The sequence below is a fragment of the Lepus europaeus genome, chromosome 18 (genome assembly GCF_033115175.1).
Source record: "Lepus europaeus isolate LE1 chromosome 18, mLepTim1.pri, whole genome shotgun sequence".
NCBI classification, from domain to species: Eukaryota; Metazoa; Chordata; class Mammalia; order Lagomorpha; family Leporidae; genus Lepus; species Lepus europaeus.
The window spans coordinates 1513266-1540494 of record NC_084844.1 but is presented as its reverse complement, the minus strand read 5'-3'; the positions used below and the strand labels follow the sequence as shown (position 1 = coordinate 1540494).

At 64.1% G+C, this 27229-nt stretch overlaps 1 protein-coding gene across 3 annotated transcripts in view; it reads left to right on the top strand.

Annotated features, from left to right (window-relative positions):
- The window catches only part of RPTOR (regulatory associated protein of MTOR complex 1), a 349585-nt gene that overhangs the window by 302969 nt on the left and 19387 nt on the right, over window positions 1–27229 (top strand). For all 3 annotated transcript variants that reach the window (XM_062216247.1, XM_062216248.1, XM_062216246.1), the window contains 8 exons: window positions 2613–2753; window positions 5633–5750; window positions 7131–7271; window positions 9149–9307; window positions 18122–18240; window positions 23625–23728; window positions 24336–24519; window positions 25796–25906. In XM_062216247.1, the coding sequence (XP_062072231.1) occupies window positions 2613–2753; window positions 5633–5750; window positions 7131–7271; window positions 9149–9307; window positions 18122–18240; window positions 23625–23728; window positions 24336–24519; window positions 25796–25906 (1077 nt within the window). The remainder of the gene's footprint in view (window positions 1–2612; window positions 2754–5632; window positions 5751–7130; window positions 7272–9148; window positions 9308–18121; window positions 18241–23624; window positions 23729–24335; window positions 24520–25795; window positions 25907–27229) is intronic.

Below are 27229 nucleotides of genomic sequence, written 5' to 3'. Positions count from 1 at the left end.
CTGCGCTGCTCAGCTACCCCTCACCGTCTTTCCGGAACGACGGCCCTGGGGCGTGCGTCGAGCCTGGCAGCTGAGCGCCAGTTGGGACGCCCTGTGCCACACCCGGCTGCAGCTTCCTGCTCACAGTCCGGCAGGCACCAGCGATGGCTCAAGGACAAGGGTCCCCTCCTCCACCTGGGGGAGCCTGATGGAGTCACTGGCCCCCATTGTGGGCATCTGGGGAGAGAACCACCAAGGGGAGCCATCCAATGAATGCATTTTAAACATCTTTGAAATTCAGTTAATCTTCAAAAAATGGCAAAACATCTCCCTCTTGAGCCTCCCTGGTTCTCTACCCCTCTCTACTAGAGACCCCCCAGAGAGGCCTCTGCACACGCTGTCCCCTCCCATCCCCTCGTCACCAACAGAGCTGGCTGTCAGTCCTCGGCCTGGGCCCAGCCCTGGCTGCCCCCGGCCCCCTCCCGCCCATGTTGCTGTGGCTCCTCACTGAGGTCCAAGGGTCAGAGAGAGGTGCGTGGGAACCGGTATGTGGCTGGAGTCTGAAGAATGTCTGCTGATGCCGGTGTGCTGCTCCGTGCTCTGTGGAGGAGGAACCACAGGCCTCTGACCCAACGCTGACCGCAAAGACCCCGTCTGCCCTGGAACTTCTCTGAGCGGCACTGTGGAGGACTCCCAGGAGCCCCACAGAGAGCACCCCGGCCCCGTGTCCCCTGCACCCCTGTGCACACATCAGCACCAGGGACATGTCTGTCCACCACCGGCTTTAGGCCACAGAGAGGGGGACCTGCCAGCTGCCAGGGACAGGTGCAGGGAGCCCAGCCGTGAGCCCTGGCAGGAAGCGCGTGAGGACAGGAAACTCAGCCAGGACGCTGCTCGTCCCACAGCCAGGAAGAGCCTTGTCGCTCTCACAGCCGCCGCCGCCCGTTGCACCAGCCTCTGCAGATGAGCCCTCGGAAGCCGTTCGCCGGTGACGCCAGCCGGCTCTGCCGTGGCGTGGATAAGGCTGGGGCTGTGGCGCTGCCTCCCTCCCCTCTGGCTCCTCCTCACCTCTGGCTGCTCCCTGTGAACCTTCTGCCTACCTGGGGCTCCTCTGCCAACGCGACTGCAGCCCTCAGAGGCGCCCCTTCCCCACCGTCTGCCCACCACCACCACGCCCGGCTCTGACCCCACGCTGCCTTCCACATCCACAGCCAAACTCTGGCTCTGTTCTCCCCCACCCGCCAAGTGACCGGGTCCTCCCGCCTGCCCGCCACCTCCTCGTCCTCCTCCAGGCCCCGCCCTGGCGGTGGTCATCCTGCTCCACTCACTGCCCTCCCCTCCCTCCAGCAGTGCAGCTCCTGGGCTCCCCGGCTCCTCCTCCTTGGGAACCCCTCCCAGGCCGCTCTGTCCACACCACCCCCCGCCGTGCGGCTCCCGGAATTCCCTCTGCACTCAGGAGGTCAGCGTGGGCGGGGCGAGCCCGGCGTCCCCCAGCTGTGTCTACAGAATGGCTGGCGTCAGGCGGGTGCTGGCGTCAGCACTGGTTCCAGCTCTGGAATTGATTGTTGAGCCACCGGCAGGAGCAGCTGGAGGCTCGTGTGAGATGGCGGGACCGTCCGGGAGGCTGTGGCAGCAGCTTCCTCGGGGGCTGGGGCTTCTGTCTACCTGCCTGGGGCGGGGCTCAGCCTGCGGCTCTGGACCCTGGTCAGACCACTTGGGCTCACCCGGTAAGGGTGTTCTGGGGGATTTCACCCATCTGTTTTTTAAGATTGATTGATTTGAGTTTCAGAGAGGGAGACACAGAGAGATCTTCCATCCGCTAGCTCGCTCACTCCCTAGATGTCCTTAATGGCCAGGACTGAGCCAGGCCGAAGCCAGGAGCTTCTTCCAGGCCTCCTACACGGGCGGCACGGGCCCGAGCACTTGGACCATCTTCTGCTTTTCCCAGGCCATTAGCGGGGATTTGGATCAGGAAGTGGAGCAGCTGGGACACAAACAGGCACCCATATGGGATGCCGGCGCCCCAGGCAACGCTCTGTCTGCCTCGCCCCGCGCCAGCCCTCACCCGTTACTTCCTTTGCTCTCCAGCCGGCCCTGTGCAGGGCGCATCAAGGTGAGGGCGGGGTCTGTGAGGCTGACTCTGCTGGGACCACGCAGTACAGGAGGCGGGAGCTGAGCCACGGCCAGCCCAGTCTCCAGTGGGCGTCGCTGCCTTCCCAGCCTTCCAGAGGCCCAGCTTGGTCTGGATTCCCGTCTCTGCACCCTGGCCCAGCCTCCCAGCGGGGGCCGGGGCGACTCCCCTGGCCCAGCCTCAGTGAGAGCCAGGGTGACTCCCCTGGCCCAGCCTCCCAGCGGGGGCCGGGGCGACTTCCTGGCCACAGCCTCCAAGCATTCCCTGGCCTGGCCTCCAGCAGGGCTGGGGCGACTCCCCTGTCTGATTCCTCCTTTCGCTCTCTGGGTTTTGTTTCCCTGGAGGATTCCGTCGCTAGCACAGTGGCTCTGGGCTTGGAGCGCGGCTCAGGTGTGCCTGCAGCACGGGCCCTGTCAGCTCAGCTACTCGGAGCTGTGTGGGGCGAACCTGCAGGCAGTGGACACATCCACAGGCCTGACTGACCCCTGCCCCTGCCTTGCAGGTCCGTTGCGCGGCCGTCTTCGCCCTGGGCACGTTTGTGGGCAACTCCGCCGAGAGGACAGACCACTCCACCACCATCGACCACAACGTGGCTATGATGCTGGCCCAGCTCATCAATGACGGGAGCCCCATGGTGCGGAAGGTGCGTGAGCCCGCTGGGCTCGTCCCCCCACACCACCTCCCCAGCCAGCCCAGCCCTGTAACTGCTGTCTTCCCTCCGCATCACGTCTCTCCATCAGATCTGCGTATTTGCCTCATTTTCAAGGCAGGAAAGGGGCAGTGCTCCCGGCAGCCGTCTGTGTAGACGCCTGTCTGGGAGGAGCACACGCCTCGTGGTGGCTGCAGAGGGCAGCGCCCCCCCCCATGTCCATCGGTGACCTGCATGTGGTTTTATCAGCGTGGAAACGTTTGCTTCCCTGGTGACCTGTAGGAACGTCACGGATTCCACCCCTGTCAAACGCTGGCTCCCCACAGCCTCCTTCCCCACCTTCCCCGCCCACCTCCCACCAGAAAGGGGCTTCCGGGGACTCTGGTTCCTGCCTGTGCCTCACGCTGCCTCGGGGACGGCTGGAGTGCACAGCGTCCTTCTGGCAGGGAAGGCAGGCCAGCCCTGCGGGGGGCCACGGGCCGTCCTCGCCACTGTGCCTCCTCGGCGTGTCAGGCATCTGGGGTGGCTCGCTGTGTGCTTTGGCTTGGGGCTGTTGGTTTGATGAGCAGACAGCATGAAGGCACTGGGAGGGACACGACCCCAACACGCTTACACCCCCCACAGCCAAACAGCTGGCGGGCGCGCCCCATCACCCCTCCCGAGGTTCACGCAAGGCCCCACTTCGCTGGTTCTCACCCTGTTGTCGGCTGAGATTCTGAACCCGGCTGCCTTCGGCCCGGGCCGAGTCCTTTCTCCCACGTCAAAGGGCCCTGGTGGCCGTCACTGACAGCTGCAGCAGGCCTGCAGTTTCTTTGTTTTGTTAAACTCACGTTTAACAGGAAAAAAAGCTGCTTCTTGCCAACATGCTTTTAGAGCAGGAAGGCCATTGATTGTGACCCGCTGAGCTGTCAGGGCCGGGAGAGCGGCCCCACGGTCCTCGGGAGCCCGGGAGCTCTCGCGTGCATCCCGCAGGCAGTGCCAGGCCCTGGGCCTCCAGCCCTGGTTGTAGCCCTGGGTGCCAGGGCACACGGATGTGGCTCGCCACTTTACCACGGGCAGTGTGGTGGTCGCTGGTGCTGTGTGTGCACCCCAGAGCTGCAGGCTGTAAGGCTGTCGTGACCCAGACGCGCTGGCGCCGGGTGCTCTGCTCCCCACGCTCCGCCCCCGTCCTTGTCTGGCGCACAGGCTCTGCCGCGTGAGGCTCTGGAGCAGGGGGCGCGGCACCTGCACGAGGAATCCCTGATGACACGAAGGCACCTCTGTATACGTCGCCCCGAGGTGGGCAGTGTTCCCTGGACCACGTCAGCCAGGGACGGGAGGGAGGAGGAGAGAGGTCAGAGCAGGCTGTGTGCGGAGGCCTGGGGCAGGGTCGGCCACCATGTGCCCAGGGGCTGCTCGTCCTGCAGGTGGTGCGAGTGAGAGACGGCTGTGGCTCCTCTGGCGGCCATTGTCAGGAGCACGCCTCCTGGGAGAGCTGGCGTTCCTACAGATCTCCGCGGGTGCCCCCAGCAAGCCTGTTCCTCGGCCGGCAGGGTGGCGGTGGGCCGCAGGGAGGTCCAGGAAGGGCCTCTGAGGGGGTGTCGCTGCGCAGTGGCCAGGGCGGGAGCCTTTGTCTGCTCCCCAGAGGACCCTGCGTCCAGATTCTGCCCAACCCCGCGGCCCAGCAGGCCCAGCGCCACAGAACTCCCTGTGGGCCTGCAGCCTGTGTGGCTGATCTTTGCTAGGGCCTCTTGGGACCCCAGCCTTGGGACTGGAGTGTGGCTCTGGCTGCAGGCAGGGCACAGATCCCCGCCCGGGAGCAGCAGCCGGCGCTCCCCAGCTCAGCGCCACAGCGCCAGGAAGCAAGGGTGTTCTGGCTGCTTCTCATGACGTGGAGTTTACGCCTCCTCGCATGTCTGCCGCGGGTGGCGATGGCGGAGGGGCCTTCGTCCACGCTGTCTAGGGAGCTCACTGGCAGACTGGAGCCGGCAGACCCGTGGGGCCGTCCTTGTTACTTTGGACCTTGCTCATCGCCGAGGAGAGTCTGCAAACTGCCCACCCGCGGGCACCGGCCTTGTCGGGCGGGACGGCCCGGGGTGCTGTCCGTGACCCCAGCCCCGGGGCCCAGCTCCCGTGTTCGGAGCTCACTCGCTGTCGTCGGCCTTAGGACAGACGTAAGAACTGTCTGGATACTTTATTTTTCATTCACGTTTGCTCGTGAGCCAGCCCCTGCCCCCAGCCACGTGTGTGGCCCAAGCCATGTGTGTCCTGACGACACGTGTTGAAGATTGCACCGTGTTGGGCTTAGACACGTCGGAAGGGAAGGCTGCTCCATTCGCCAGACCCTCGCTAAGCGTCTCCTCCCTCTGCAGACTGCCCCGGAGATGGGAGGACTTGGCTGGGCGGGGAGGGGGAGGGGAGCCAGAGGAGGGAGCACGGTCTCGGGTCTGGAGGGAGCCCCAGCCCAGGGAGGTAGCTGGGGACACAGGGAGGCAGGTCCAGCAGAGGGGACAGACAGCGCAAATGTCGGAGCAGGGACAGTGCCCAGGGCGGAGCACGGGCAGCCCAGGCGTGAGGACTCGCTCTGTTCCGTGTGACCAGAGGCCGGGCAGAGCTCAGGCCCCCTAAGGCCACTCCCTGCGCCAGGCCTAACAGCGTGCAACTCCGGGAAGCATGAGGCCACCCATGGGGCCTGGAGAGGCACCCCCCTTGCTCTGCAGCCCCTCTCACGACGGCCGGAAGAGAATCCTGTCTCTAACACCAGTCGCAGGGTTGTGTTTGCACCTGTCTCTTTCCGTGGCGACTCAGGCGTCCGGCACTGATAAGAGTCTCACCGCCGCTCCACAGTCATTACCAGCCCGGTGAGTGTTCACGTCCCTTGTACCTCCCGGCAGGAGCTGGTGGTGGCCCTGAGTCATCTCGTCGTGCAGTATGAGAGCAATTTCTGCACCGTGGCCCTGCAGTTCATGGAAGAGGAGAAGAACTACCCCTTGCCCTCCCCCGCGACCACAGGTACAGCCTTGTGTTTGAAGCCCTCCAACCCTTCCCCACTCCAGCAGAAGCCATGCCCCCACCACCACCACCACCGCTGCCGGCCAGGCCCCTCGGCCGAGCCAGGGCTCCAGTCGGGCCCCTCAGAGGCCTGCCTGCCTCCGGCCGTCTCAGGCGCTCAGCAAACCCTGGAGGGCAAGGGAAGGGGCTGTGCTGGCCCCTTCCTCTCTCCCTTTCCTTGATCGAATTCACGGACATTGCAGCGGACGGCAGAACTTCTGCTGTGGGGGCTGGAGAACGAACGTGGGCGATGAGTGACTGCACACCGACCGGCGATGAGTCACCTCCGGCCTGTGCGGCCCTGAGTCAGGCCGGGAGGCTCCTCCTCTCGCGTCTGCTTTTCTCTGGAGAACACGTCAACCCCTCCCCCACGTCACCGCCATTGCCGAGGGCTCGTGACCAGGAGCAGAGCTGGGAGGGGTGGCGATGGGGGCAGCGCCGGCAGAACCAGGGTGGCCAGGCCCCAGCAGCCCACAGCCCGTGTCACTGAGGCCGCGTGGGCCCCGTCCTGTGCTGTGTGGCGTTTTGCTGTTTAACGTTCTCAAAACCAGGCAGCTGCCTTGCTGGGCTCTGTCCAGCGCCCACCCACAGCCCCTTCCCTCGGCTCCGTCCCACCCAGAAGCAGACGCCACCTCCTGTCGTCACAGCTGAGGCAAGAGGGCGAGGACCTTCCTTTTTTTTTTTTTTTTTTTTTAGGTTTTATTAAGATTTACTGGGACCGGTGCTGTGGTACAGTGGGTTAAGCCACAGCCTGCAGTGCCAGCATCCCATATGGGTGCCAGTTCTAGTCCCGGCTGCTCCTCTTCCAATCCAGCTCTCTGCTATGGCCTGGGAAAGCAGCAGAAGATGGCCCAAGTGCTTGGGCCCCTGAGCCCACATGGAAACCTGGAGGAAGCTCCCGGCTTCGCCACGCCCAGCCCCAGCTGTTGTGGCCATGTGGGGAGTGAGCCACTGGACTGAAGATCTGTCTCTGTTTCTCCTCTCTCTCTGACTTTCAAATAAATAAATCTTAACTCTGTCTTTTAAATAAATTTTTAAAAATAGATTTGTTTATTTATTTGAAAGTCAGAACTGGAGAGAGAGGAGAGACAGAGAGAGCTTCCGTCTGCTGGTTCACTCCCCAGATGGCTGCAAGTCAGCAGCCTGGCGCTCTATCCGGGTCCCCCACGTGGGTGCAGGGCCCAAGCACCTGGGCCGTCTTCCACTGCCTTCCCGGTCGCGTTGGGCGGGCGCTGGGTCGGAAGCGGAGCCGTCGGGTGTTCCGGCACGCGATGCTGGCGCCCCGGGCAGCCTCTGCCCTTCTGTGGGAGCCTGGCGCTGATGCTTTCCCTTCTGCCCTAGAGGGGGGCAGTTTGACCCCGGTGCGCGAGAGTCCGTGCACCCCCAGACTCCGTTCTGTGAGCTCCTATGGAAACATCCGTGCAGTCACCACAGCCAGGAGCCTCAACAAGTCGCTGCAGAACCTGAGCCTGACAGAGGAAGGTGGGCACCGGGCGGGGCTCGCGGGCCTGGGCCCTGAAGGCCTTGGGCGGGTGCTGTGCCGCTGGGGGGGTGCTGTGCCTCGGGTGGGTGCTGTGCCTCGGGCGGGTGCTGTGCCTCGGGTGGGTGCTGTGCCGCTGGGGGGGTGCTGTGCCGCTGGGTCTGCACGGGGGCCCCTGCCCTCCTCGCCCTGTCTGCAGTCGAAGTGGTTAGCCAGCCGCGGGTGTAGCACGGAAGCCGTGGTTCTGCTCACAGAGTGGCCGGGGTACCGCAGATCTGCAGAGAGAGCACAGGCTCAGCTGGGGACAGATGGCCCTCAGACAGCCGCCCCCCACCCTGGTCTCCCCGGGGACAGGTGGCCCTCAGACAGCCGCCCCGCCCTGGTCTCCCCGGGGACAGATGGCCCTCAGACAGCCACCCCCCACCCTGGTCTCCCCGAGGACAGATGGCCCTCAGACAGCCGCCCCCCGCCCTGGTCTTCCGGGGACAGGTGGCCCTCAGACAGCCGCCCCACCCTGGTCTCCCCGGGGACAGGTGGCCCTCAGACAGCCGCCCCGCCCTGGTCTCCTGTGGACAGGTGGCCCTCAGACAGCCGCCCCGCCCTGGTCTCCCGGGGACAGGTGGCCCTCAGACAGCCGCCCCCCGCCCTGGTCTCCTGTGGACAGGTGGTCCTCAGACAGCCGCCCCGCCCTGGTCTCCCCGGGGACAGGTGGCCCTCAGGCAGCCGCCCCGCCCTGGTCTCCTGTGGACAGGTGGCCCTCAGACAGCCGCCCCGCCCTGGTCTCCCCGGGGACAGGTGGCCCTCAGACAGCCGCCCCCCGCCCTGGTCTCCCGGGGACAGGTGGCCCTCAGACAGCCGCCCCCCGCCCTGGTCTCCCGGGGACAGGTGGCCCTCAGACAGCGCCCCCCGCCCTGGTCTCCTGTGGACAGGTGGCCCTCAGACAGCCGCCCCGCCCTGGTCTCCCCGGGGACAGGTGGCCCTCAGACAGCGCCCCCCGCCCTGGTCTCCTGTGGACAGGTGGCCCTCAGACAGCCACCCCCCGTCCTGGTCTCCTGTGGACAGGTGGCTCTCAGACAGCCGCCCCGCCCTGGTCTCCTGTGGACAGGTGGCCCTCAGACAGCCACCCCCCGCCCTGGTCTCCCTGGGGACAGGTGGCCCTCAGACAGCCGCCCCCCGCCCTGGTCTCCTGTGGACAGGTGGCCCTCAGACAGCCACCCCCCGTCCTGGTCTCCTGTGGACAGGTGGCCCTCAGACAGCCGCCCCGCCCTGGTCTCCTGTGGACAGGTGGCCCTCAGACAGCCACCCCCCGCCCTGGTCTCCCCGGGGACAGGTGGCCCTCAGACAGCCGCCCCGCCCTGGTCTCCTGTGGACAGGTGGCCCTCAGACAGCCGCCCCCCTGCCCTGGTCTCCCCGGGGACAGGTGGCCCTCAGACAGCCGCCCCCCGCCCTGGTCTCCTGGGGACAGATGGCCCTCAGACAGCACCCCCCGTCCTGGTCTCCTGTGGACAGGTGGCCCTCAGACAGCCGCCCCGCCCTGGTCTCCTGGGGACAGATGGCCCTCAGACAGCACCCCCCGCCCTGGTCTCCCCGGGGACAGGTGGCCCTCAGACAGCCGCCCCCCGCCCTGGTCTCCCAGGGACAGGTGGCCCTCAGACAGCCGCCCCCCGCTCTGGTTTCCCAGGAGTAACCACGCCATGGAGCTTGGTTCCAAAGGAGACGAGGCAGGGTGTACATGTCCCCACCTGTGTGCAGGTGTGTGTGGGGGGGTGAGCCTCATTGTGCAGGAGTAGACACATTTGAGGCAGGCCAGGAACTACAGAGCAAGGCCGAGGTGGTGCCTGAGCCGCACACGGACCTCCTGTGTCCTGTGTCCTGGCAGCGGGCAGCTCGGTGGCCTTCTCCCCCGGCAACCTCAGCACCAGCAGCAGTGCCAGCAGCACCCTGGGCAGCCCGGAGAACGAGGAGTACATCCTGTCCTTCGAGACCATCGACAAGATGCGCCGCGTGAGCTCCTACTCCTCACTCAACTCCCTCATCGGTGAGTGCCCAGACCTCGCTCCACATCAGACAGCTGCGGGAGTGGGGGGAGAGGAGGTGCGGGCGCAGGGTCGGCTCGGCCACGGACTTGACGGACGCTGTCTCACAGCCAGGCCAGTGGGCAGTGGAACCTCCCGCCGCCCTCCCTCGGGCAGACGCCTTCCCGAGTGCCCCTCGCTCCGAGCTGTGTTCTCAGCCCCGGGTGGTTTTGCCCCTGGGCCACTCGGGGGTGCGAGTGGGGGTGCCTCTGCCCTGGCGCTGAGTGGGCAGAGGTCAGGGCGCCACTGCAGGCCCCCGTGCTCAGACGGCTGACACAGCAGGTGTCAACAGTGCAGGTGAGGGCCCTCGGCTGTGCCCCACACCCCTGCCTCCCAGAGTGCCGCCTGCAGATGGAAGTTGGAGATGGGGCTCCGGTTTCTCTCTTGTGCCCTGAACGTACGTTCCTGGATTCTCCCGTCAGGACCACTGACGTGAGGCCCTGGGGAGCGCCCAGCTGCTGGCTTTGGCCTGACCCAGCCCCAGCAGCTGCAGGCCGCTGGGAGTGAACCAGAAGAGCTCTCTCTCCCTCCCGCTCACTCTCTTGCTCTCTTGCTCTCTCTCGCTCTCTGTCTCTGTGTGTGTGTTTCTCTGTGGCTCTGCTTTGGAATTAAACAAACAGAAAGACACAGGGTACGTTGTTGTCCACCGCGATGTTCTCCTCATTCGGCTTCTGTCGCAGCCTCCTGGTGATGGCCAGTGGGGCTACTTGCCTTCCTCCTTCTCTGTTCCCTCCTCCGTAAGCAAATGCAGGATCTGGCCCCTGCCTCCAGGGGACCCACCCCCATCCAACACGCTCCCCTGCCCCGCTGCCCCTGGCTCTGCTGGGCTCCTGGCCTGGCCGGCTCCCTGTTCACTCAGAACTCTGGCCAAGCGTTGTCTTAATGCCACCTTCCCAGTCCACCCCCTCCCCAAGAATGGCCTCTGCTCCGTGCCCTCCCGAGAGCCTGTTTTGATTCTGGCTGTGGCTTTAGTGAAGGGGAGGGTGGGGGCAGGGGGTGCACTCGCCTGAGTACTTCTCACCACCCTACTTCCTGCTCGCTTGTTCTGTCGCCCACCTCTGCCCATGTGGGCTGCCTGGCGCCTGCCAGGTGCTGCAGTGCACACACCAGCAGGGACTCACGCGTGCCCCCCCCCCCCTAGTCTCACCTGGGAGTGAGGAGGGCTCTGCAGAGCGCACTCCCGGCTGCACCTAACGAGGCCTGGGGCTGTTGCCCTGCACCCCTCACGCCACGCCGCCGCTGGGGGCACGGGTGTGGCTCCCAGGTTTCTGCTCCTGAGTGCCCGCCCATTGCCTGGCAAATCTGCCGAGGCGCTGTCTTCCTCGCACTGAGTGCAGACACGCATTGGATTCGGGAGGCCAGGCCGCCGGCGGACAGATGCGCCACACGGCTTCCAGCCTGGCTTCGTCCTGTCTTCGCACCACCTGGGTCTGATGTCTGTTCCCCTGTAACCACGCGTTGTGTGTCTCGAGTGTTCCTCTTGCCCGGGGTCTCCAAGGTCTTCTGTGTTTTCTCCGAAAGGTCCAAGTTCTCCTTTTACGCTTGTGTCTTAATAAATTTTTTTTTTAGATTTATTTTATTTATTTATTTATTTTTTTGACAGGCAGAGTGGACAGTGAGAGAGACAGACAGAGAGAAAGGTCTTCCTTTTGCCGTTGGTTCACCCTCCAATGGCCGCCGCGGTTGGCGCGCTGCGGCCAGCGCACCGCGCTGATCTGATGGCAGGAGCCAGGTGCTTCTCCTGGTCTCCCATGGGGTGCAGGGCCCAAGCACTTGGGCCATCCTCCACTGCACTCCCTGGCCACAGCAGAGAGCTGGCCTGGAAGAGGGGCAACCGGGACAGAATCCGGCACCCCGACCGGGACTAGAACCCGGTGTGCCGGCGCCGCAAGGCAGAGGATTAGCCTAGTGAGCCACGGCGCCGGCCTACGCTTGTGTCTTGATATTTACCTCTTGAGTCAGCGGTGAGGTGGGGACCCTGCTTTTATTTTTATCTTTTCCCCTCGTACATTGTTTCGTCCCCTGCTGCTGTCCTTTCTCCCGTGGCCCTCGGCCGTGTTCCCCTCAGGGGCTGTGTGCCGAGCAGACGCACAGTCGCCATGGACACAGCTCTTGGGCCAAATCCTCAACCAGTTTTTCCTGCAGACCGTCCCGGCCTTAGTTAGCGCTCAGCTGTTTCGACGTGGCCAGAGTTCCTGTGTCCACGGGAGCCGCGTGGGCTGTTTGGAATTGTGTGGAATGAGATGGGGGTGGGGAGCTGGCGCCCTGCAGTGTGGAGGAGCCTGCACCATGAGCAGGACACGCCTGTCCGAGGACTCACCTTGTCCTTGGGCTCAGGGCCGGCGTATGACCTGGTGCGTCGGTCAGTCGCCAGCGCCCGGTGGTCTTCGTGAATTTGAGGGGTGTCTCTTCAGCGGCGCGGGCGGGCGACCCCTCGAGCCGCCCGTGCACTTCCTGGTGGCGTCCCCTAGGCTGTGCCCGCGAATTCTCCTGTTCTAGGTGCTCGGGAACTTTCTCCATAGACGAAGCTGAATGTTTTCTGTGTCCCCTGCTGTCATTGTGAATGGGTGCCGCGCGTGATGACAGTTCCGTCTAAGCCACCCCGGTCTCTGGGAAAGCCCGCTAGTGATTCCCTGTGGCGTTTTTGCACTGAGCTCCCCAGTGTTTTATCTGGAATGCTCCTGTCTGAGTTCCGGGCGAATCTGGTTTCCGGTTTTTCTACCTTGTTCCGTGCTTAGCTGGTTTGTGTGTCAGGTTTCTATCAGCCTCATGAAACCGGCTAGGACTCCCTCCCACGGCGGAAGCTGGGTGTCCTCTGGGTATCTGAGAAGAACGTGGCTCTGGACTGTGTGGATCGGTGCAAGTCTGTGGGCAAATCCGAACTCGCCTCCCATTTGTCTGGCCATAGCAGGATCATTTACATTTTCTTGGTTCATGACCCTGGGGCCATCCCCTCTCCTAGGATGCCGTCCCCTCTCCTGGGACGCCATCCGTGACCCTCAGGCTGTCCCCTCTCCTGGGACGCTGTCCACGACCCTGGGGCCGTCCCCTCTCCTGGGACGCCATCCGTGACCCTCAGGCCGTCCCCTCTCCTGGGACGCTGTCCACAACCCTGGGGCCATCCCCTCTCCTGGGACACCGTCCGTGACCCTCAGGCCGTCCCCTCTCCTGGGACGCTGTCCGTGACCCTCAGGCCATCCCCTCTCCTGGGATGCCGTCCACGACCCTGGGGGCATCCCCTCTCCTAGGATGCTGCCCATTACCCAGTGGCCGGTCCTTCCGCCGTGCCCCTCGCAGCTTTCATTGTGTCCTGCTCTCGCTCCGTCCTGCGAGACGTCCGTTGTGTCTTCGTTTCGTCGGGTCCTGGCTTTGCCACGTTCGTGGGCTTCGTGTTCTCATCTTTCTTCCTGTCTCAGCTCTGAAGTGGAAACAGCTCGTCAACTCTGAGTCTGTCTCCTGGCTCGCTCGGCTTCCCTCTTGCCGATAGGATTTCTCTGCCTTGGCGCGAATTCTCTCTTTGCGTTGCGTCACGGTGTGAGCCCTGACCCGGTGTGAGACGGCTCTGACGCGGCACGAGCTGCTGCCCGTCCTGGGAGAGAACTCGGGACCCGGCTGGGGTCACCCCCGCCAGACGCCTGTCTGCTCGGGGAGGCTCTGCGCAGCCGCTCCCTGAGGGTCCTCCGAATGGACGTGGGCTCCAGGGCAGTGAGCCTGAACTGGGTGGGGCTCTGCTCACCACACAGCCCCCGGGCAGCAAGCACTGAGTGCAGAAATGCGCGCCTGTGGTCGACGTGGACAAGTAGCCGGGCAGGTTGGTGCGTCCAGCTGTTTGCTGAGATACGCAGAGGGTGCAGACCTGCGGTGCAGGCTGGGCGCTCGCCAGGAAGACACATCCCAGATGGCGTCTGTTCTGAGCTGGCACACACTGCTTTCAGGTTGTAGAAATACGGTTCTTGTGTTTATTTGAGAGACAGATCTCCCATCTGCTGGTTCACTCCCTCAATGCCCACACCGGCCAGGGCTGGGCCAGCCGAAGCCAGGAGCTCCACCCAGGCCTCCCATGTGGGCGCAGGGACCCACCTCCTTCCCCCAGCATCTGCGGACTCCGAGGTGCGCAGGAGCGGGAAGCCAGGCACTGGCAAGGATACAGACAGAGGCCTGGGCCGGGGCCCCTTTCCTCCACTCTGCTGAACACAAGAACTGTTCTTTGTTTATTTTTTATAAAATATTTATTTTTATTTATTTGAAAGAGTTAGAGAGAGAGAGAACCTGCCATCCACCAGTTCACTGCCAGTGGCCACAGCAGCCAAGGCTGGGTCAGGCCAAAGCCAGGAGCCAGGAGCTCCATCCATGGAACACCATTCCATGTGGGGAACTCCACCTCCCACATGGGTACAAGGACTTGGGCCGTCTTCTGCTGCTTTCCCAGGCCATAGCAGGGAGCTGGATCGGAAGTGGAGCAGCCAGGATTTGAACCGGCGCCCACACGGGATGCCAGAGTCGCAGGCAGTGGCTTAACCCACTGGGCCACGGTGCCAGTCCCCACAGTAGCATCTTACACTGCCTTGAAAACGCGTCACCATAGTAACAAATCCAAGGTGGCGTCTGCTGAGGGACGGGAGCCAGGCCCCAGTCGCCCTCTGAGACCCCGGCCCTCGCTGCTGTCGTTCCCACAGTCATGTGTGGTCAGCAGCAGAGCCCGGAGTCACACAGGGCCTAGGGCCTGGGGTGGGCTCCACCCACCTCTCCACACCTGCCCGGTGCTGCAGGAGAGCCGGGTTCAAGCCCTCACTCAGAATTTGGGGTGGGAGTGACAACTCTGAGAAAAAAGACCCAAGCCCCAGACAGACACTGCCTGGACCCTAGGCTCTTGGGGGTCCAAGCAGAGGCTGTGGCCAGTCAAGCCCTGCCCACACCAGCATGGCCAGCCAGTCTGTCTTCCTTTGCTTTCCTCTCTGGCCCGGTGTCAGGGAGCCCCTCCCACGGCTCCAGAGTCCCCAGGGCACTGCCGGGGTGCGGCAGCCCAGTGCGGGATGCGCAGGCGGGGGCGTTGCCGGGGGGTGAGGTGCACCTGGAGGAAGGGTTCGCAGCCCGCTGACTTGTTCCCCAGTGCTGCAAGGTTGTGTGCTGCGACCAGAGCCCTCGGTGCACGGCCATCACTGTGTGTCTCGTAGGGACGCCGGGGAGACTGCGGAGGGGGCTGCACACGGGCCGGCCACCAGTCCGGGGGAGCAGCTGGGGTCCCAGCCGCAGCCAGCAAGAGTCTCCTAAAGGCCACTCCGTGTCACAGGAGCGGGCCCTGAGGAGATGGAGTCGCCGGGGCTCACCCGTTGGCACCCAGGGACAGGAAGGGACCAATGCTGAGCCCCCAGGCAAGGGCAGTGGTTCCCGGAGTGGGTGGGAGGCGCTGGGCCACCCCGTCCCAGGTTCAAGCGTTAGAGGCTGTGACCCCACTCTGCGGCCCCTGGGGTCCAGGTGACGGGCTGGCAGCTCCCCCCGGCGGGACCTCTGCCAGCCGGGCCCTCTGTTCTGAAGACAGCAGGTTAAAGCAGAGCTGCTCCCGGAGCAGGGAGCACAGGAGAGCAGCTGTCGTGGCCACGCCAAGGGGAGACGTGGAACGCAGTCCGCGATTCCGTTAGCGCGGTATTAGATGGCTGCCAGACGGGCAGAACGACAGTGTTCTCTCCCTCGTGTATCACGAACAGTGCCACAGCAAAGTCAAATCCGCAAGAAAACCGAGTCATAAAAATAAAAATTCAAAAATTAAGTGAGAGCAAGAGCTGGTAAGCTCTGCTCTTCCTGTCGCCCGGCGTGGCTGAGCGAGGTCCTGTTACCGCTGATCCGAGGCCCCTCCCCAGCGGTCGCATGGGGAGGTGGACCTGGGACCCTCTCTTCCTGTGAGGGTCTTGCTCAGCGTCTGCACCGGGTTACTGTGCTGTCAGCCGAGGGCCTTGCACCTGCCCCCAGGCCGTCCCTCGCTGGAATCATCGCCTCCCCACGGCTGATCGTCAGCAGCCCTGCCCCTCGTGGCTCGGTGCCACGCAGCAGCCACACTTCCAAGAGACTGCCGCCGAGGCACCACTCGGCCAGAGCTGCCTGCGAGCCACAGGCGGGAGAGGAGGCTTGTGAACAGAAGCGCTGGCCAGCTGAGGTCTCTCTGAGAACGTGGCGTTCGGGCTCAGCTTGGAGCGCCTTTTCTTCAGAGCATGGCTGTGTGGGGGAAATGCGTCGCCTGTGGATTCAGGCCGTATCATGAGAGCGACGCAGAGCGACGCCCACCTGCCCACCGCCTCCCTCCCCGTGAGAGCGTGGTCCTTGTAATGAGGAGCGTGGTTCCTAGGGCAGGCTGGCCGCTAGGCCAGCAGAATCAGTTTTGGGGACTTAGCCCACAGAGTCTGAACTGATTTGACAAAACAATTTCCTTCGGCTTTGCTCGTAAATCCAGGCGGCTGTTGTTGAGCTGTGGGATGCAGGAGTTGGAAGGCTCTTGCGCTGCCTCTGAATTAAGCAGGCGGGGCACTGCGGGGGGACAGGTGCGCTGGTTTCCATCTGCGGAGCAAGTCTGGTGCAGATTCTAGGGCGCCCGGCCGCCCCGCAGTGCACCTGCTCACCCTCAAGGGCACGGGGCCTGGCACACAGTAGGCAGTCAGGACTGCTGCACGGTGGGGCCTGTCCCTGAAGAAGGACTTCCCCTCAGTGGAAAACACGAAGTCACCAGCAGGGGCAAGCCGACTTGCCCTCAGGAATGGCCACTGAGGGCTGGGCCTTCGGGCACCTGTGTTTCAGGAGGTGCCGCGAGGGAGGCCTCTCTCCCCTGGGACGGCAGCTGGGTGCTTGGATGCCTCCCAGCGTGGGGAGGGAGTAGCCGGCCAGGTTTCTGTGAACTCTCGTCGGAGCGTTCTCCTCCGCTGGCCACGCGGGCGGGAGAGCAGATCTGGCCGCACTGCACGTGGGCAGCTCCTGCCACGGTGGCCCACCAGCCCAGCCCAGCGGGGAGGACGTGGTGCCGACCTCGCTGTGCAGATCAGAGGGCGAGGTTGGGCTGAGTTGATGGAGAGGCCTCTGCACCCACACACGACCCGTGCATGCCCCTGAGTTTATTCTTGGCCCTCGCCCACCTCTTGTCCCCAGACTTGAATGTGTCCAGCAAAACTCAGGCCCCTTGAGCCCTGTGCTCACCCAGAAGCCCTTCCTCCTCTGACAGCACTTGTGATGTCCCGGCCCTCTCGTGAGGACACAGGGATTTCCTGGGCGCTGCCCATCACCGGACACACCGTCCTGGCTTATTCGGAATCTCCCGTCTGTCACGGAGCAAGCACTTGCCTTTCAGCAAATCGCCCAGCTACCCCGAACGCAGCTGCAGTGCTGGGTGGCTGTGTCACCCCAGCGGGGGTCTCTGCCGCTCCGCCTCCAGGGCAGAGCCAGGCGCTGCCCACACCCAGCCCTCCTGTCCTCGGGCACCTCGACTCGCACCTCCACCAAGGCTGCCTTCCTGCCTCGCCTGCCCGTGCTGACCGCACCCCCGGCGTCCTCCCTGTGGCCACTGCTCCCCTTGGCTCCTGAGCGGGCGGCCCTCACTGTCTGGTTTGCCCATGCACATTTCAGCCCTGTTTCTCCTGTGAAGTCCACTTCCTTTGCGCTGGCTGTCACCTCCCGGCCTGTCACTCCTCCGCATCTCGCTGAGGAAGTGCGGTGGCGGGGCTGTGGCGTGGCCTGAGGGTCACACAGGTGCATGTCCTCTGTGCTCTTCCCCGATGCCAGGGTGCACCTGCCGTTGGCATGGCTGAGGGGCCAAGTCGGCATGAGCAGCCGTCCCCGAGGACGGCTCAGCAAGCCTGCCCTGTTTCCTCGTCCAGAGCGTGCCACCGCGTCTGTTGGCGTATCTGAGTCCCCGCGGAGTCCGGTCTCGTCTCCCCCCGCCTGGGCACAGACCCCACGTTAAGTGCGCACACCCTGGCTTGGAGATCCCTGGGGACAGTGGTTCCATCACACACCCTCTTGTGAAACGCAGAGCTGTGCCACGTGTAGGGTGGGCTGAAGGCAGAGCAGGATGTGAACAGGGCTTCCTTCCCGCATGCCCACACGCCACGTTACAGGCCACGTTCCTTCCCACGCACCCACATGCCACATTACAGGCCACGTTCCTTCCCACACACCCACACGCCACATTACAGGCCACGTTCCTTCCCACGCACCCACATGCCACATTACAGGCCACGTTCCTCCCCACGCACCCATATGCCACATTATAGCCCACATTCCTTCCCGTGTACCCCCACATGCCACGTTACAGATCACGTTCCCACACACCCACACGCCACATTACAGGCCACGTTCCTTCCCGTGTACCCCCACATGCCACATTACAGGTCACGTTCTCACACACCCACATGCCACATTACAGACCACATTCCTTCCCACGTACCCCACACCCCACGTTACACACACCATATTACAGACCACGTTATCTGGCAGTCTGGAACAGAACGTGAGGTCTAGGTCGTGCTTGCCGTCAGCTAAGGTGTTTCACATGGAAACCCCCCTCCCCGCCCCAGCTCTCCTTGTAAGAAAGACCCCACAGCAGAAGAAGAATTCGTGTGAGCCAGCGGCCCCCACACTGGGGCTCTCCGGTCTTGGGGCCTGTCTTGCCGATACCAAACGGGGGCTTCCTGTCGCCCCCAGCTCTTAGAAGCCACGCTTCCTGGTGCCGCCTCTGAAGACAGCAGTGTCTACACCAGCGCCGTCCGCTGCTGAAACGTCTCCCGTCTCTCTTCTAGGGGTTTCCTTTAACAGCGTCTACACCCAGATCTGGAGGGTCCTGCTGCACCTGGCTGCCGATCCCTACCCAGACGTCTCTGACTTGGCCATGAAGGTGCTCAACAGCATCGCCTACAAGGTAGGTGCTGGGCAGTCTCCACGCTCCCGAGTCCTCAGTCTGTTCCGGGGAGCAGTGAGGGGGGCCTGGAGCAGACTCGGAGCAGACGTTTTAATCTGAGCTTGGCCAGGTTCCCCGCCCACGTCTGCAGGGAGCCCCAGGGGTTTGCTTACCCAGATTGTACCTTTTTTTTTTTTTTTTGGTAAGATTTATTTTTGGACCGGCGCCATGGCTCACTTGGCTAATCCTCCACCTGCGACGCCGGCACACCGGGTTCTAGTCCCGGTTGGAGCACCGATCCTGTCCCGGTTGCTCCTCTTCCAGTCCAGCTCTCTGCTGTGGCCCGGGAGGGCAGTGGAGGATGGCCCAGGTCCTTGGGCCCTGCACCCCATGGGAGACCAGGAGAAGCACCTGGCTCCTGGCTTCGGATCGGCGCAGTGCACTGGCCGTAGCAGCCATTTGGGGGGGTGAACCAACAGAAGGAAAACCTTTCTCTCTCTCTTTCTCTCTCTCTCTCTCTAACTCTGCCTGTCAAAAAAAAAAAAAAAAGATTTATTTTTATTTATTTGAAAGGCAAAGTTAACAGAGAGAGAGAGAGAGATCTTCCATCCTCTGGTTCGCTTCCCCAGTGGCTGCAGTAGCCAGCACTGGGCCAGGCCAAAGCCAGGAGCTTGGGATCCACCTGAGTCTCCCACGTGGGTGCAGGGGCCCAAGCACTGGGTGCATCCTCTGCTGCTTTCCCGGGTGTGCCAGCAGGGAGCTGGATCGGAAGTGGAGCAGGCAGGACTGGAACTGGTGCCTCGCAGGTGGCGGCCTAACCCACCGTGCCGCAGCTCCGGCCCTCGGGCTGTGGAGAGCCACAGTCCCCTGGTGTCTGTGACCTGAGTGGTGCCCTCCCAGCTCCCCTTGCTCGCGACCGTTCCGGCTGAGGGAAGCTTCAGGGAGCCAGGCTTCGCTGGTCTGCTCTGCGCGTGCCGCTCTCCGTCTCGCCAGCGCTGCCTTTGCCGCTTCGTGCTTCTCCTTTGGCTCAGTTTGCTCTTGGAACTCTGCCCTCCTGAGGTGGAGGCGCAGTCCCTGCTCCATCTGGACGCTGCGTGCTTCCCAGGCCTCGTGAGCGCTGGGGCTTGGCCTGGTGTTTTATCCCTGTCCTCATGGGCTCCTGCCTCCCCGTGAGTGGAGGGCACCCCGTCAAGGACTCGAGGGGCCTCCCCACAGCCCCTCTGCAGACGCCCCGGAGCTCCCCCCGGTCCCCTCTGCTTGCCGAGAGCCCTCAGCCGCTATGGGCCGGGACAGGCGTTTGCTCCCCGCCCCGGGCCCCTGGGCCCACAGCACCCCCGTCAGGGCTCAGGCCGGCTGCTTGCTGACTTCCTGGTGGTTCAGCTCTTCGTGGAAGTTGACAGTGAATCTTTTAAGAGTGGAATTAGAATGTGTTTGTTACAGTATTTTAAAGTCCTTTTGTAATTTTATCATAAAGTTTTGAGTTCACACAAAGTTGCAGGAAGAATCCAGGGGAAGATACCACCTCTTAGGGGTCACCTGGTGTCCTGCCCCCCCCCCACCTCCCCAGGACATCGCATAGGTCGATGCTTACCTCCTAGGGTCCGCAGGGTCTGGCCCTGAGTCCTTCCACCCCCGTCCACTGTGACCTGAGTTACCAAAGCCTGGCCGGAGCCCCCGTCAGCCGTCGCCTTCCTGGTCCCGGGCCCCCGTCGAGCCTACAGTTCGTGTAGGGTCACCTCGCTCACGCGGACACAGGGTGAGGGCTAGCCTGGACCAGTGCAGCGCACAGAACGAGACACATCCCTGCACTGGACCGTGGACCCCAGCCGGTGCTGCCCGGGGCTGCCCTGGGGCGCCAGCAGGCTCGGGCACTGCTGGGAGTGTGTGCTTTGTATCTTGAGCGGAGGTGCTGCCCACAAGGCCTCCTGGGCAGGCCCGTGGCCACGAGGAGCAGATGGCCATGGTTCCCCGCAGGCCGGCACAGGCCAGCCTGGGATGGCACGAGTGTGGAACGAGAGTCCTGGTCGCGGCACTCGCCTCTGGCAGCTGCGTCTCGTCTCCTCTGCAGGACAGCAGTTGTGGGGCCTCCCTGTAAGGACTGAGTGCAGGGCTGCCGTAGTGAGCATCAGTGTTAGCGTGTCGTCGCCATCGCCGTCCTCTGGAAACGGGGCCAGGGTCACGCCGCTCCAGGCTCCAGGGCTGCAGGCGGCTGACCCTCAGAGGCTCCCTGAGTGGTACTGGACTCTGCATCCAAAGACAAGCCCACGTGGCCCGCCCGGGGCATGCGCTGTGCAGGGAGGTGATGAGGACAGGCGCAGGCGCCTGCTTCTCGGCGATCAGGTGACCTGGCCCACGTCACTGTCAGCCCAGAACCGGCTCTGGGCCACCCTCTGGGAACCCCGTCTAGGAGCGTCTCACCCACGAGTCGGGTCCCTGATATAGAACTCACAGGAGTATTTCCGAACCACCCGGTCCCTCCCACGGGCGAGCGGCAGTCATCCAGCCAGGAAACCCACAGCCAAGCCGCCAGGCTTCAGGCCTGCCCGTGTCCTCACTCACCTCTGGTCGACACATACCAGCAGCGAGGGTCCTGCTGCCCCCGCCTGTGACCTGCACAGGGGCCCAGCAGAGCACTGCTGAGAGACGGAGGGGCCTCCACCTGCCTCCGCAGGCCGAGGATTCCACGTGTAATGACACCAGTTGGCCGCCTGGGGAGCTGGGCCCAGCCCAGGGAGGGAGGGTCCCTCTAGACCTCGCAGGAGGGGCTGCAGGTGCAGGCAGCCGCAGGCTCACAGGGGTCTGCGGTCTTGCAGGCCAGGCTCAGCCCCCGGTCTGTGTCCCGGACCTGACGTCATCACACAGTGGGTTTCCTGGCCGCTCTTGCTGGTGGTAGGCGCCGTCTGTTGGGCAGTGACAGGGACCGTGAGGAGGGACTCCCCCGGAGGGTCCTGCGTCCTCGCACCTTTGTCTCGGGCGGCAGGTGGGCCTGGCCCTCCTGGGGGCCACAGCTCCTGTCTTCTGCTGCACCGCACATTCTCCCTTTGACTGAAGCTGGGCTGAGTGACAGGAACCCACCTGGAACCCTGGGGTCACCGATGGGCTTCATGGGACCCCCCCACCCCGCGCCCGTGCACAGCCCCTCACCCAGGAGCTCCAGAGATCCAGAACCAGGGCTGTGCCTGGCGGGCTGTGTGGCCCCGAGCGAGGGAGCAGAGCCGTGGCTGGCAGCCCCGGGACAGCTCGGGGCTCCTGCGTCACCACCGGGCCCCGGCTCTGCGCACTTGGCAGCTGCGGCGGCGGCTGACGTCTCCATCAGCCCAGGGGTTTCCTGTCTCCCCGTCACCTCCCACGCTGTCGAGGAGGCGCCTGCTAGGCTCTGGCTTCTGAAGCTGGAGTTTCTCTTGAGACTTTTTTTCTTTTTAAAGATTTATTTATTTATTTATTTAAAATGCAGAGTTATAGAGAAAGAGCAGGAGAGACAGATCTCCCATCTGCTGGGTCACTCCCCAGATGGCCGCAATGGCCAGGGGGCCAGGCCAGAGCCAGGAGCTGCTTCCAGGCCTCCCATGTGGGTGCAGGGGTCCAAGGACTTGGGCCATCCTCTACTGCCTTCCCAGGCCATAGCAGAGAGCTGGATGGGAAGTGGAGCAGCCGGGACTCAAACCGGCGCCCCTATGGGATGTGGGTGCCACAGGTGGAGGCTTAGCCACTGCACCACAGCGCCTGCCCCTTGTATTAGACTTTGTTAAAGGCTCATACAGCACTCAGCCTTTGTGGACTGTGTGTGTGGAGTTGGCAGAATGACTTAGACACCAAGTCCACAAAGAATGTGTGTTCTCTTTCTAATTAAAATTAGCAAAAACTGGAAATGGTGTTTGAAGACTGGATAGGCCCCCCTTCTTGCAGCAGAAAGGGGGACCTGGAGACCGGACCGTGGGCGTTGCCTGCAGGGGGCACCTGCGGCGTGTTGGTTTCCTTTGATTTTCTGCTGGCTGAGCTGTGGGTTGGAGGCCCCTCCCTGCTGAGCGAATGGTTCACTCCCCAGGGGCCAGCAGGTCGCAGGAGCTCTGTGTCCTGCTCATGGCATCGCCTGGCTTCCGGAACGTGCAGCCTGCAGCCGCCGGCCCTCGGGGACGCTCCGGCTCAGGGGCCTGTGGCTGCTTCCGGGTGTCTGGCCCCGCCCTCCCAGGCAGGGCAGGCGGCCCCCGGCCCTTTCTACGCTTGCAAAGCTGTTGGGTCTGGCAGCAGTGCCCTCTGCCGGCAGTGCCAGCGCTCGGAGTGGAACACCCAGAGCCAGCCTGGCAGAGGTGGGTGCTGCCAGCACGGGAGCGGTCACTCTCCTGTCTGCTTCCTGTTTCCTCGCCGTTCGCTGCCGTCCAGGTCCTGCTGAAACCACAGGCAATGCAGATCGCCCCCGGCCGTCGTGAGCCGAGCGCCCGTGCTGTCTCTACCCCAGGCAGAGGGGGCTGTCTTGAGCCCGCCCTTGACGCAGGAGAAATTAAAGCAGGCTGGGGCGCCGTGCCCCCCGACCCTCTGTGGGCAGCCTCCCCTGGACTGGGTTTCAGAATTCTCCTAGCCTAGCAGTGAGCGTGTCACGTCCACCCTGCAGTGCCGGCACTGCACTGCCCGCTGGCCTCGACCTCGGGGGCCAGAGAGGCTAGCGCCACAACAAGCATAGCCAGGAGCACCTGCTGCCGGGGGAGGGCCAAGTTCACCCCCAGGCCCCTCAGGGTGCAAGGGCATGGATGCGTCCACACAGTCCGGGTCCTGGGGCTGCTGCTGACTCCACGCTAAGGCCACCTGGGGGATGCAGTGGCTTTGTCCTGGCGGAAGGAGGTGGAGGCGGCCACCTTCCTGAGGGAGTGCCCTGCACGCCGGCCCCTCCAGCGCTGCTTGGAGGCCACCTCAGACTTCCCGCCAGCGTCACTGCCCTAGAGGCCTCCCAGGACCCGGGTGACTCACTGGGGACAGGTGTGTGGCATGTGGGGACGCCACTGCTCACAGCACCCACATCGCGTGTGGGAGAGGCCACTCGTGTCCCGACTCTGCTTCTGATCCAGCTTCCTGGCGATGCTGGGAGGCAGCCGGCGGTGGCTCAAGTCCTTGGGCCCCTGCCCCCACGTGGGAGACCCGGATGGAGTTCCGACTCTGGTGTCAGCCTGGCCCAGCCCCGTGTGTTGTGGGCGACAGGAGTGAGCCAGCTGGTGGAGGTCTCCGTGTGTCTCTGCCCATCAAATAAAATGAAAAATGTTTTAAAATAAGAAGATACATTTGATCTTCAGGGTGACGTCTGGGGGGACCGGACACTGGTGTCTGAGTTTCCCTGGCAGAACAGCCTCTCCTTCAAAAGCAACCACCCTCGCCCTCTCGCGTGACGTCCACTCCCTGTCCCCTTGCTCCTGCAGGCCACGGTGAACGCCCGGCCACAGCGCATCCTGGACACGTCTTCGCTCACCCAGTCGGCCCCCGCCAGCCCCACCAACAAGGGCGTGCACATCCACCAGGTGGGGTAAGTGACGGGCGTTGGTGCAGCTGCTCCGGGGCCGTCAGGTGGCCAAGGACCCCCGGGCTTCCCCCGCCGGTCCCTAGCTCGCGCCCTCCCTGTCTTCCCCACTTTTTCTCGTTTTCCCTCCCTCTCCAGCACATGGGGGCCCCTCCCCGTGGCTCTCCCTGCCACGGGTACCCACACACACGCAGCCCGTGTCTCTGAGCGCCCCCTCCTGGCCGCCTTCCCCACGCGGAAGACCCTGCCTCTGCACGCTGCGCGCCAGCACAGGCTGCGCTCCATGGACGGCCGGGACCGGTCCGAGTTTCCTGAGAGGCTGTGGGTTCTCCCAGTGGGACACCGCCAGGCGACCCCTCAGCCTGTGCCCGGGAGCAGTGCGCGCGTGGTCCCAGGGGAGCCTGCACCATGCAGGCCTGGGCGCTGGGCCCTCACGCTCGGCGAGAGTCGGTTCTTAGGGCCTCCCGCGTGGCCAGTGGTCAGCGTGGACGGCTGTGGCGTGGAAGCCGGGCAGCCGGCTCCTGTGTCCGTGAGCAGCACTGGGAGGAGGTGGGGCGCGGCTCGGCGTCTCGTCTCCAAGAAGCAAGCACGCTGTTTGTCCTCCCAATGGCAGAGGCTCGCCGCCAACATCCAGCACCAGCAGCTCCAGCCTGACCAACGACGTGGCCAAGCAGCCGGTCAGCCGCGACCTGCCCTCGGGCCGGCCGGGCGCCACGGGCCCCGTGGGGGCGCAGTACACCCCCCACTCCCACCAGTTTCCCCGGACGCGGAAGATGTTCGACAAGGGCCCAGACCAGGTAAAGACGCCGTTCGCGGTCTCGTGGTCTGCGCGTGTGGAAGCTCCTCAGGGGAACGCCAGTGGCTTTGCCTCTCTGAGTGAGACTGCAGCCGGCCCCTGGCCCGGCTGTGTGCCGACGCTGCCCTTGGAGCCCTGGCGGCACTCCTGGCCACCCAGCCCTGTGCTGGGTATTGCAGGGGGCTCGTTCCTGCTGCCTCTCGTTCCTGGCACTCTGTGAAAGAACCGGAGCACAGAGCCAGTGGCACAAGCTTACACTGAGCAGGTGTCTTCACATAGGCACTCGACTGCTCTGCCTGAGAGGTCCCCTCAGCTGGTCGTGTGTCTTCACATAGGCACTCGACTGCTCTGCCTGAGAGGTGCTGTCTCTGCCTGTGGTTCCCAGGGTTTCGGGAGGGCGTCTGTGCCTTCCTGTGCCAGGGTTGTGCTGGCTGTGCCGTGAGAAGGTCTGGCGCATTCGGCCGGCTTGTCCTGGCTCTGCCGCTTTCTGTCATGGACCAGGTGTGGAGAAGGCTGTTCAGGACGTGCCAGGGCCCTAGCTGGGCAGGGCACCGGGGCAGTGGCGTCTCAGTGGTGGGGGACTGTGTCTCACTGTGGTCCAGTCTTTGAGACGGGAAGCAGCAACCAGCCACCTTGCAGTACTGGGGAGTGGGAGCCGCAGGTTTCCATGACAACCAGTCGGCTCTGGGCCGTCACTCACCGCCAGAGCTACACAGTGAGCCAGGAGCTGCCCGGAGCTCCAAGTGCAGGTCGGCCTCCCGGCTGGGCACTGACACAGGGCAGAGCCCGCGTTGCCCACGCCCTGGGCCGGAGGGGCCGGGCGCAAGACCACGGTGGGCATCAGCCCTGCCGAACGCCGGCTGGTGGTTCTTGCTCCAAAGCCGACCTGCTGGGCGAGGTGGCCACCGTGACAGTGCGTGGTCGGTCACAGACCTGCGCTGGCTGTGCTCTCCTTCCGGGACCACTGCTCGCCACGGGGGCAGTGGGGCTGCCGAAGGAACGGCCTGTGCCGTGCCGGTTAGCAGAGGTTTGGCATCTGTCCACACACGGGACTGCACAGCCCTGTCTGTGCGACACCACTCGCCCTGGGAGGGCGGGGTGGGTGCCCGAGCCTCGGTCGGCAGGACCGGCGGTGACGGGCCCAGGAGCGATTGTGCTGACAGCGTGACTGTGCCCAGAACGGAGCTCTGCGAACTCTTGGCAGCACCGGGCAGTGCAGGGACTCACGTGGCTCCTGTTGTCTCTCTCCTCCCCAACTCCCTCCCCCGACGCCCAAGACCACGGATGACGGGGACGACGCTGCCGGACACAAGAGCTTCATCTCGGCCACAATGCAGACGGGGTTCTGTGACTGGAGCGCCCGCTACTTTGCCCAGCCCGTCATGAAGGTGAGGGTGGGCCCTGGCGGGGCACAGGCGCTGGCGGCCCAGCACCTCGCTCTCGGCCCCCTCTCCACAGCTCTGGCCTTGGTGCTGAGCCCTGCGCCTGGTCCTGCGCTGTGCTGCTGGTCCCCTGGGCTCCTGTGAGCCCTGTGGGGCCCACACAGACCGTGTTGATGAACCGCAGGCGGGTGGGCGGGGCTCCCTGGGCCTCAGTGCCGCCCTCCGTGGCGCCTGTCCCACTGTGTCACCAGCCGTTGGGAGGTGACAGCAGCAGGTTGACCACTAAAGAAACGGCTTCACTCACCTTCCTGTCTCGCAAAAAGACAAGCTGGCGTCCAGGAGCTGGCCCACGGACGCGTGTCCCTCGGTCATGGCGGCTGCTCGCCGCGGCCCCGCTCGCTCCTGCTGGGGAGCGAACACCTCAGCAGGCCCGGCCTCACCTGGGCAGCTCGGTGCCTGGGGGCTGCTGCGGCTGACCCCAACTCTGCGTCTCCCCTGCACAGCTGTGCGGGCTTAACTCTGCCCCAGCCGTGGTGTGGGCGCCCTGCCACGAGCCGCGAGCCAGAGTGCCGGCTCCCGCAGCCAGGCCAGGAGCCGGGCTGCATCGGTAGGAGCGCGGGCGCCCACCTCTGCCGAGGGCCCCGTGGGGCTGTGCTTAGCTTCCCCGGGAAACCCCCTGGCAGATGCCCAGGTGCAGGTTCTCAGCTGTGCGCGGGCTGTGCCTCGTGTTGTGCCTGCGCAGAGCCCCGCTCCGCTCTCCTTCCTCACCACGAGTGCTGATTCCCACCGTGGAACCTCAGAGTAGCCCTTGTAGCAAGTCTGGCTCCCCAGCCCCGTGCTGGGAGGGAGGGCAGGGCGCTCGTCCACGGCTTTTTTTTTTGTTTGTTTGTTTTTTGTTTTTTTGTTTATTAGAGAAGTAGAGTTGCAGAGAGAGCTCTTCCTTCCACTGGCTCACTCCCCAAATGTGTGCAGCAGCCAGGGTCAGGCCAGGCCAAAGCCAGGAGCCAGGAGCTTCTGGGTCTCCCACGTGGGTACAGGGACCCAAGGGCTTGGGGAACTGCTTTCCCAGGCGATCAGCAGGGAGCAGGATCAGAAGTGGAGCAGCCGGCACTCCACCAAGTTCATGTGGGATGCCAGCATCGTAGGTGGCGGCTTAACCTGCTGTGCCACAGGCCAGCCCCTCTCTTCCACTCTTCCAATGAACTCGAGAGCGTGAACCAGCCCAGCCTTTTCAAGAAAACAGCTCCACGGGTACGATTCAAAGCCTTCAATCCAGGAATCACTCCGGTGGGGTGTCACCTTAAGAAGAGAGAGGTACGAGTAATCTCT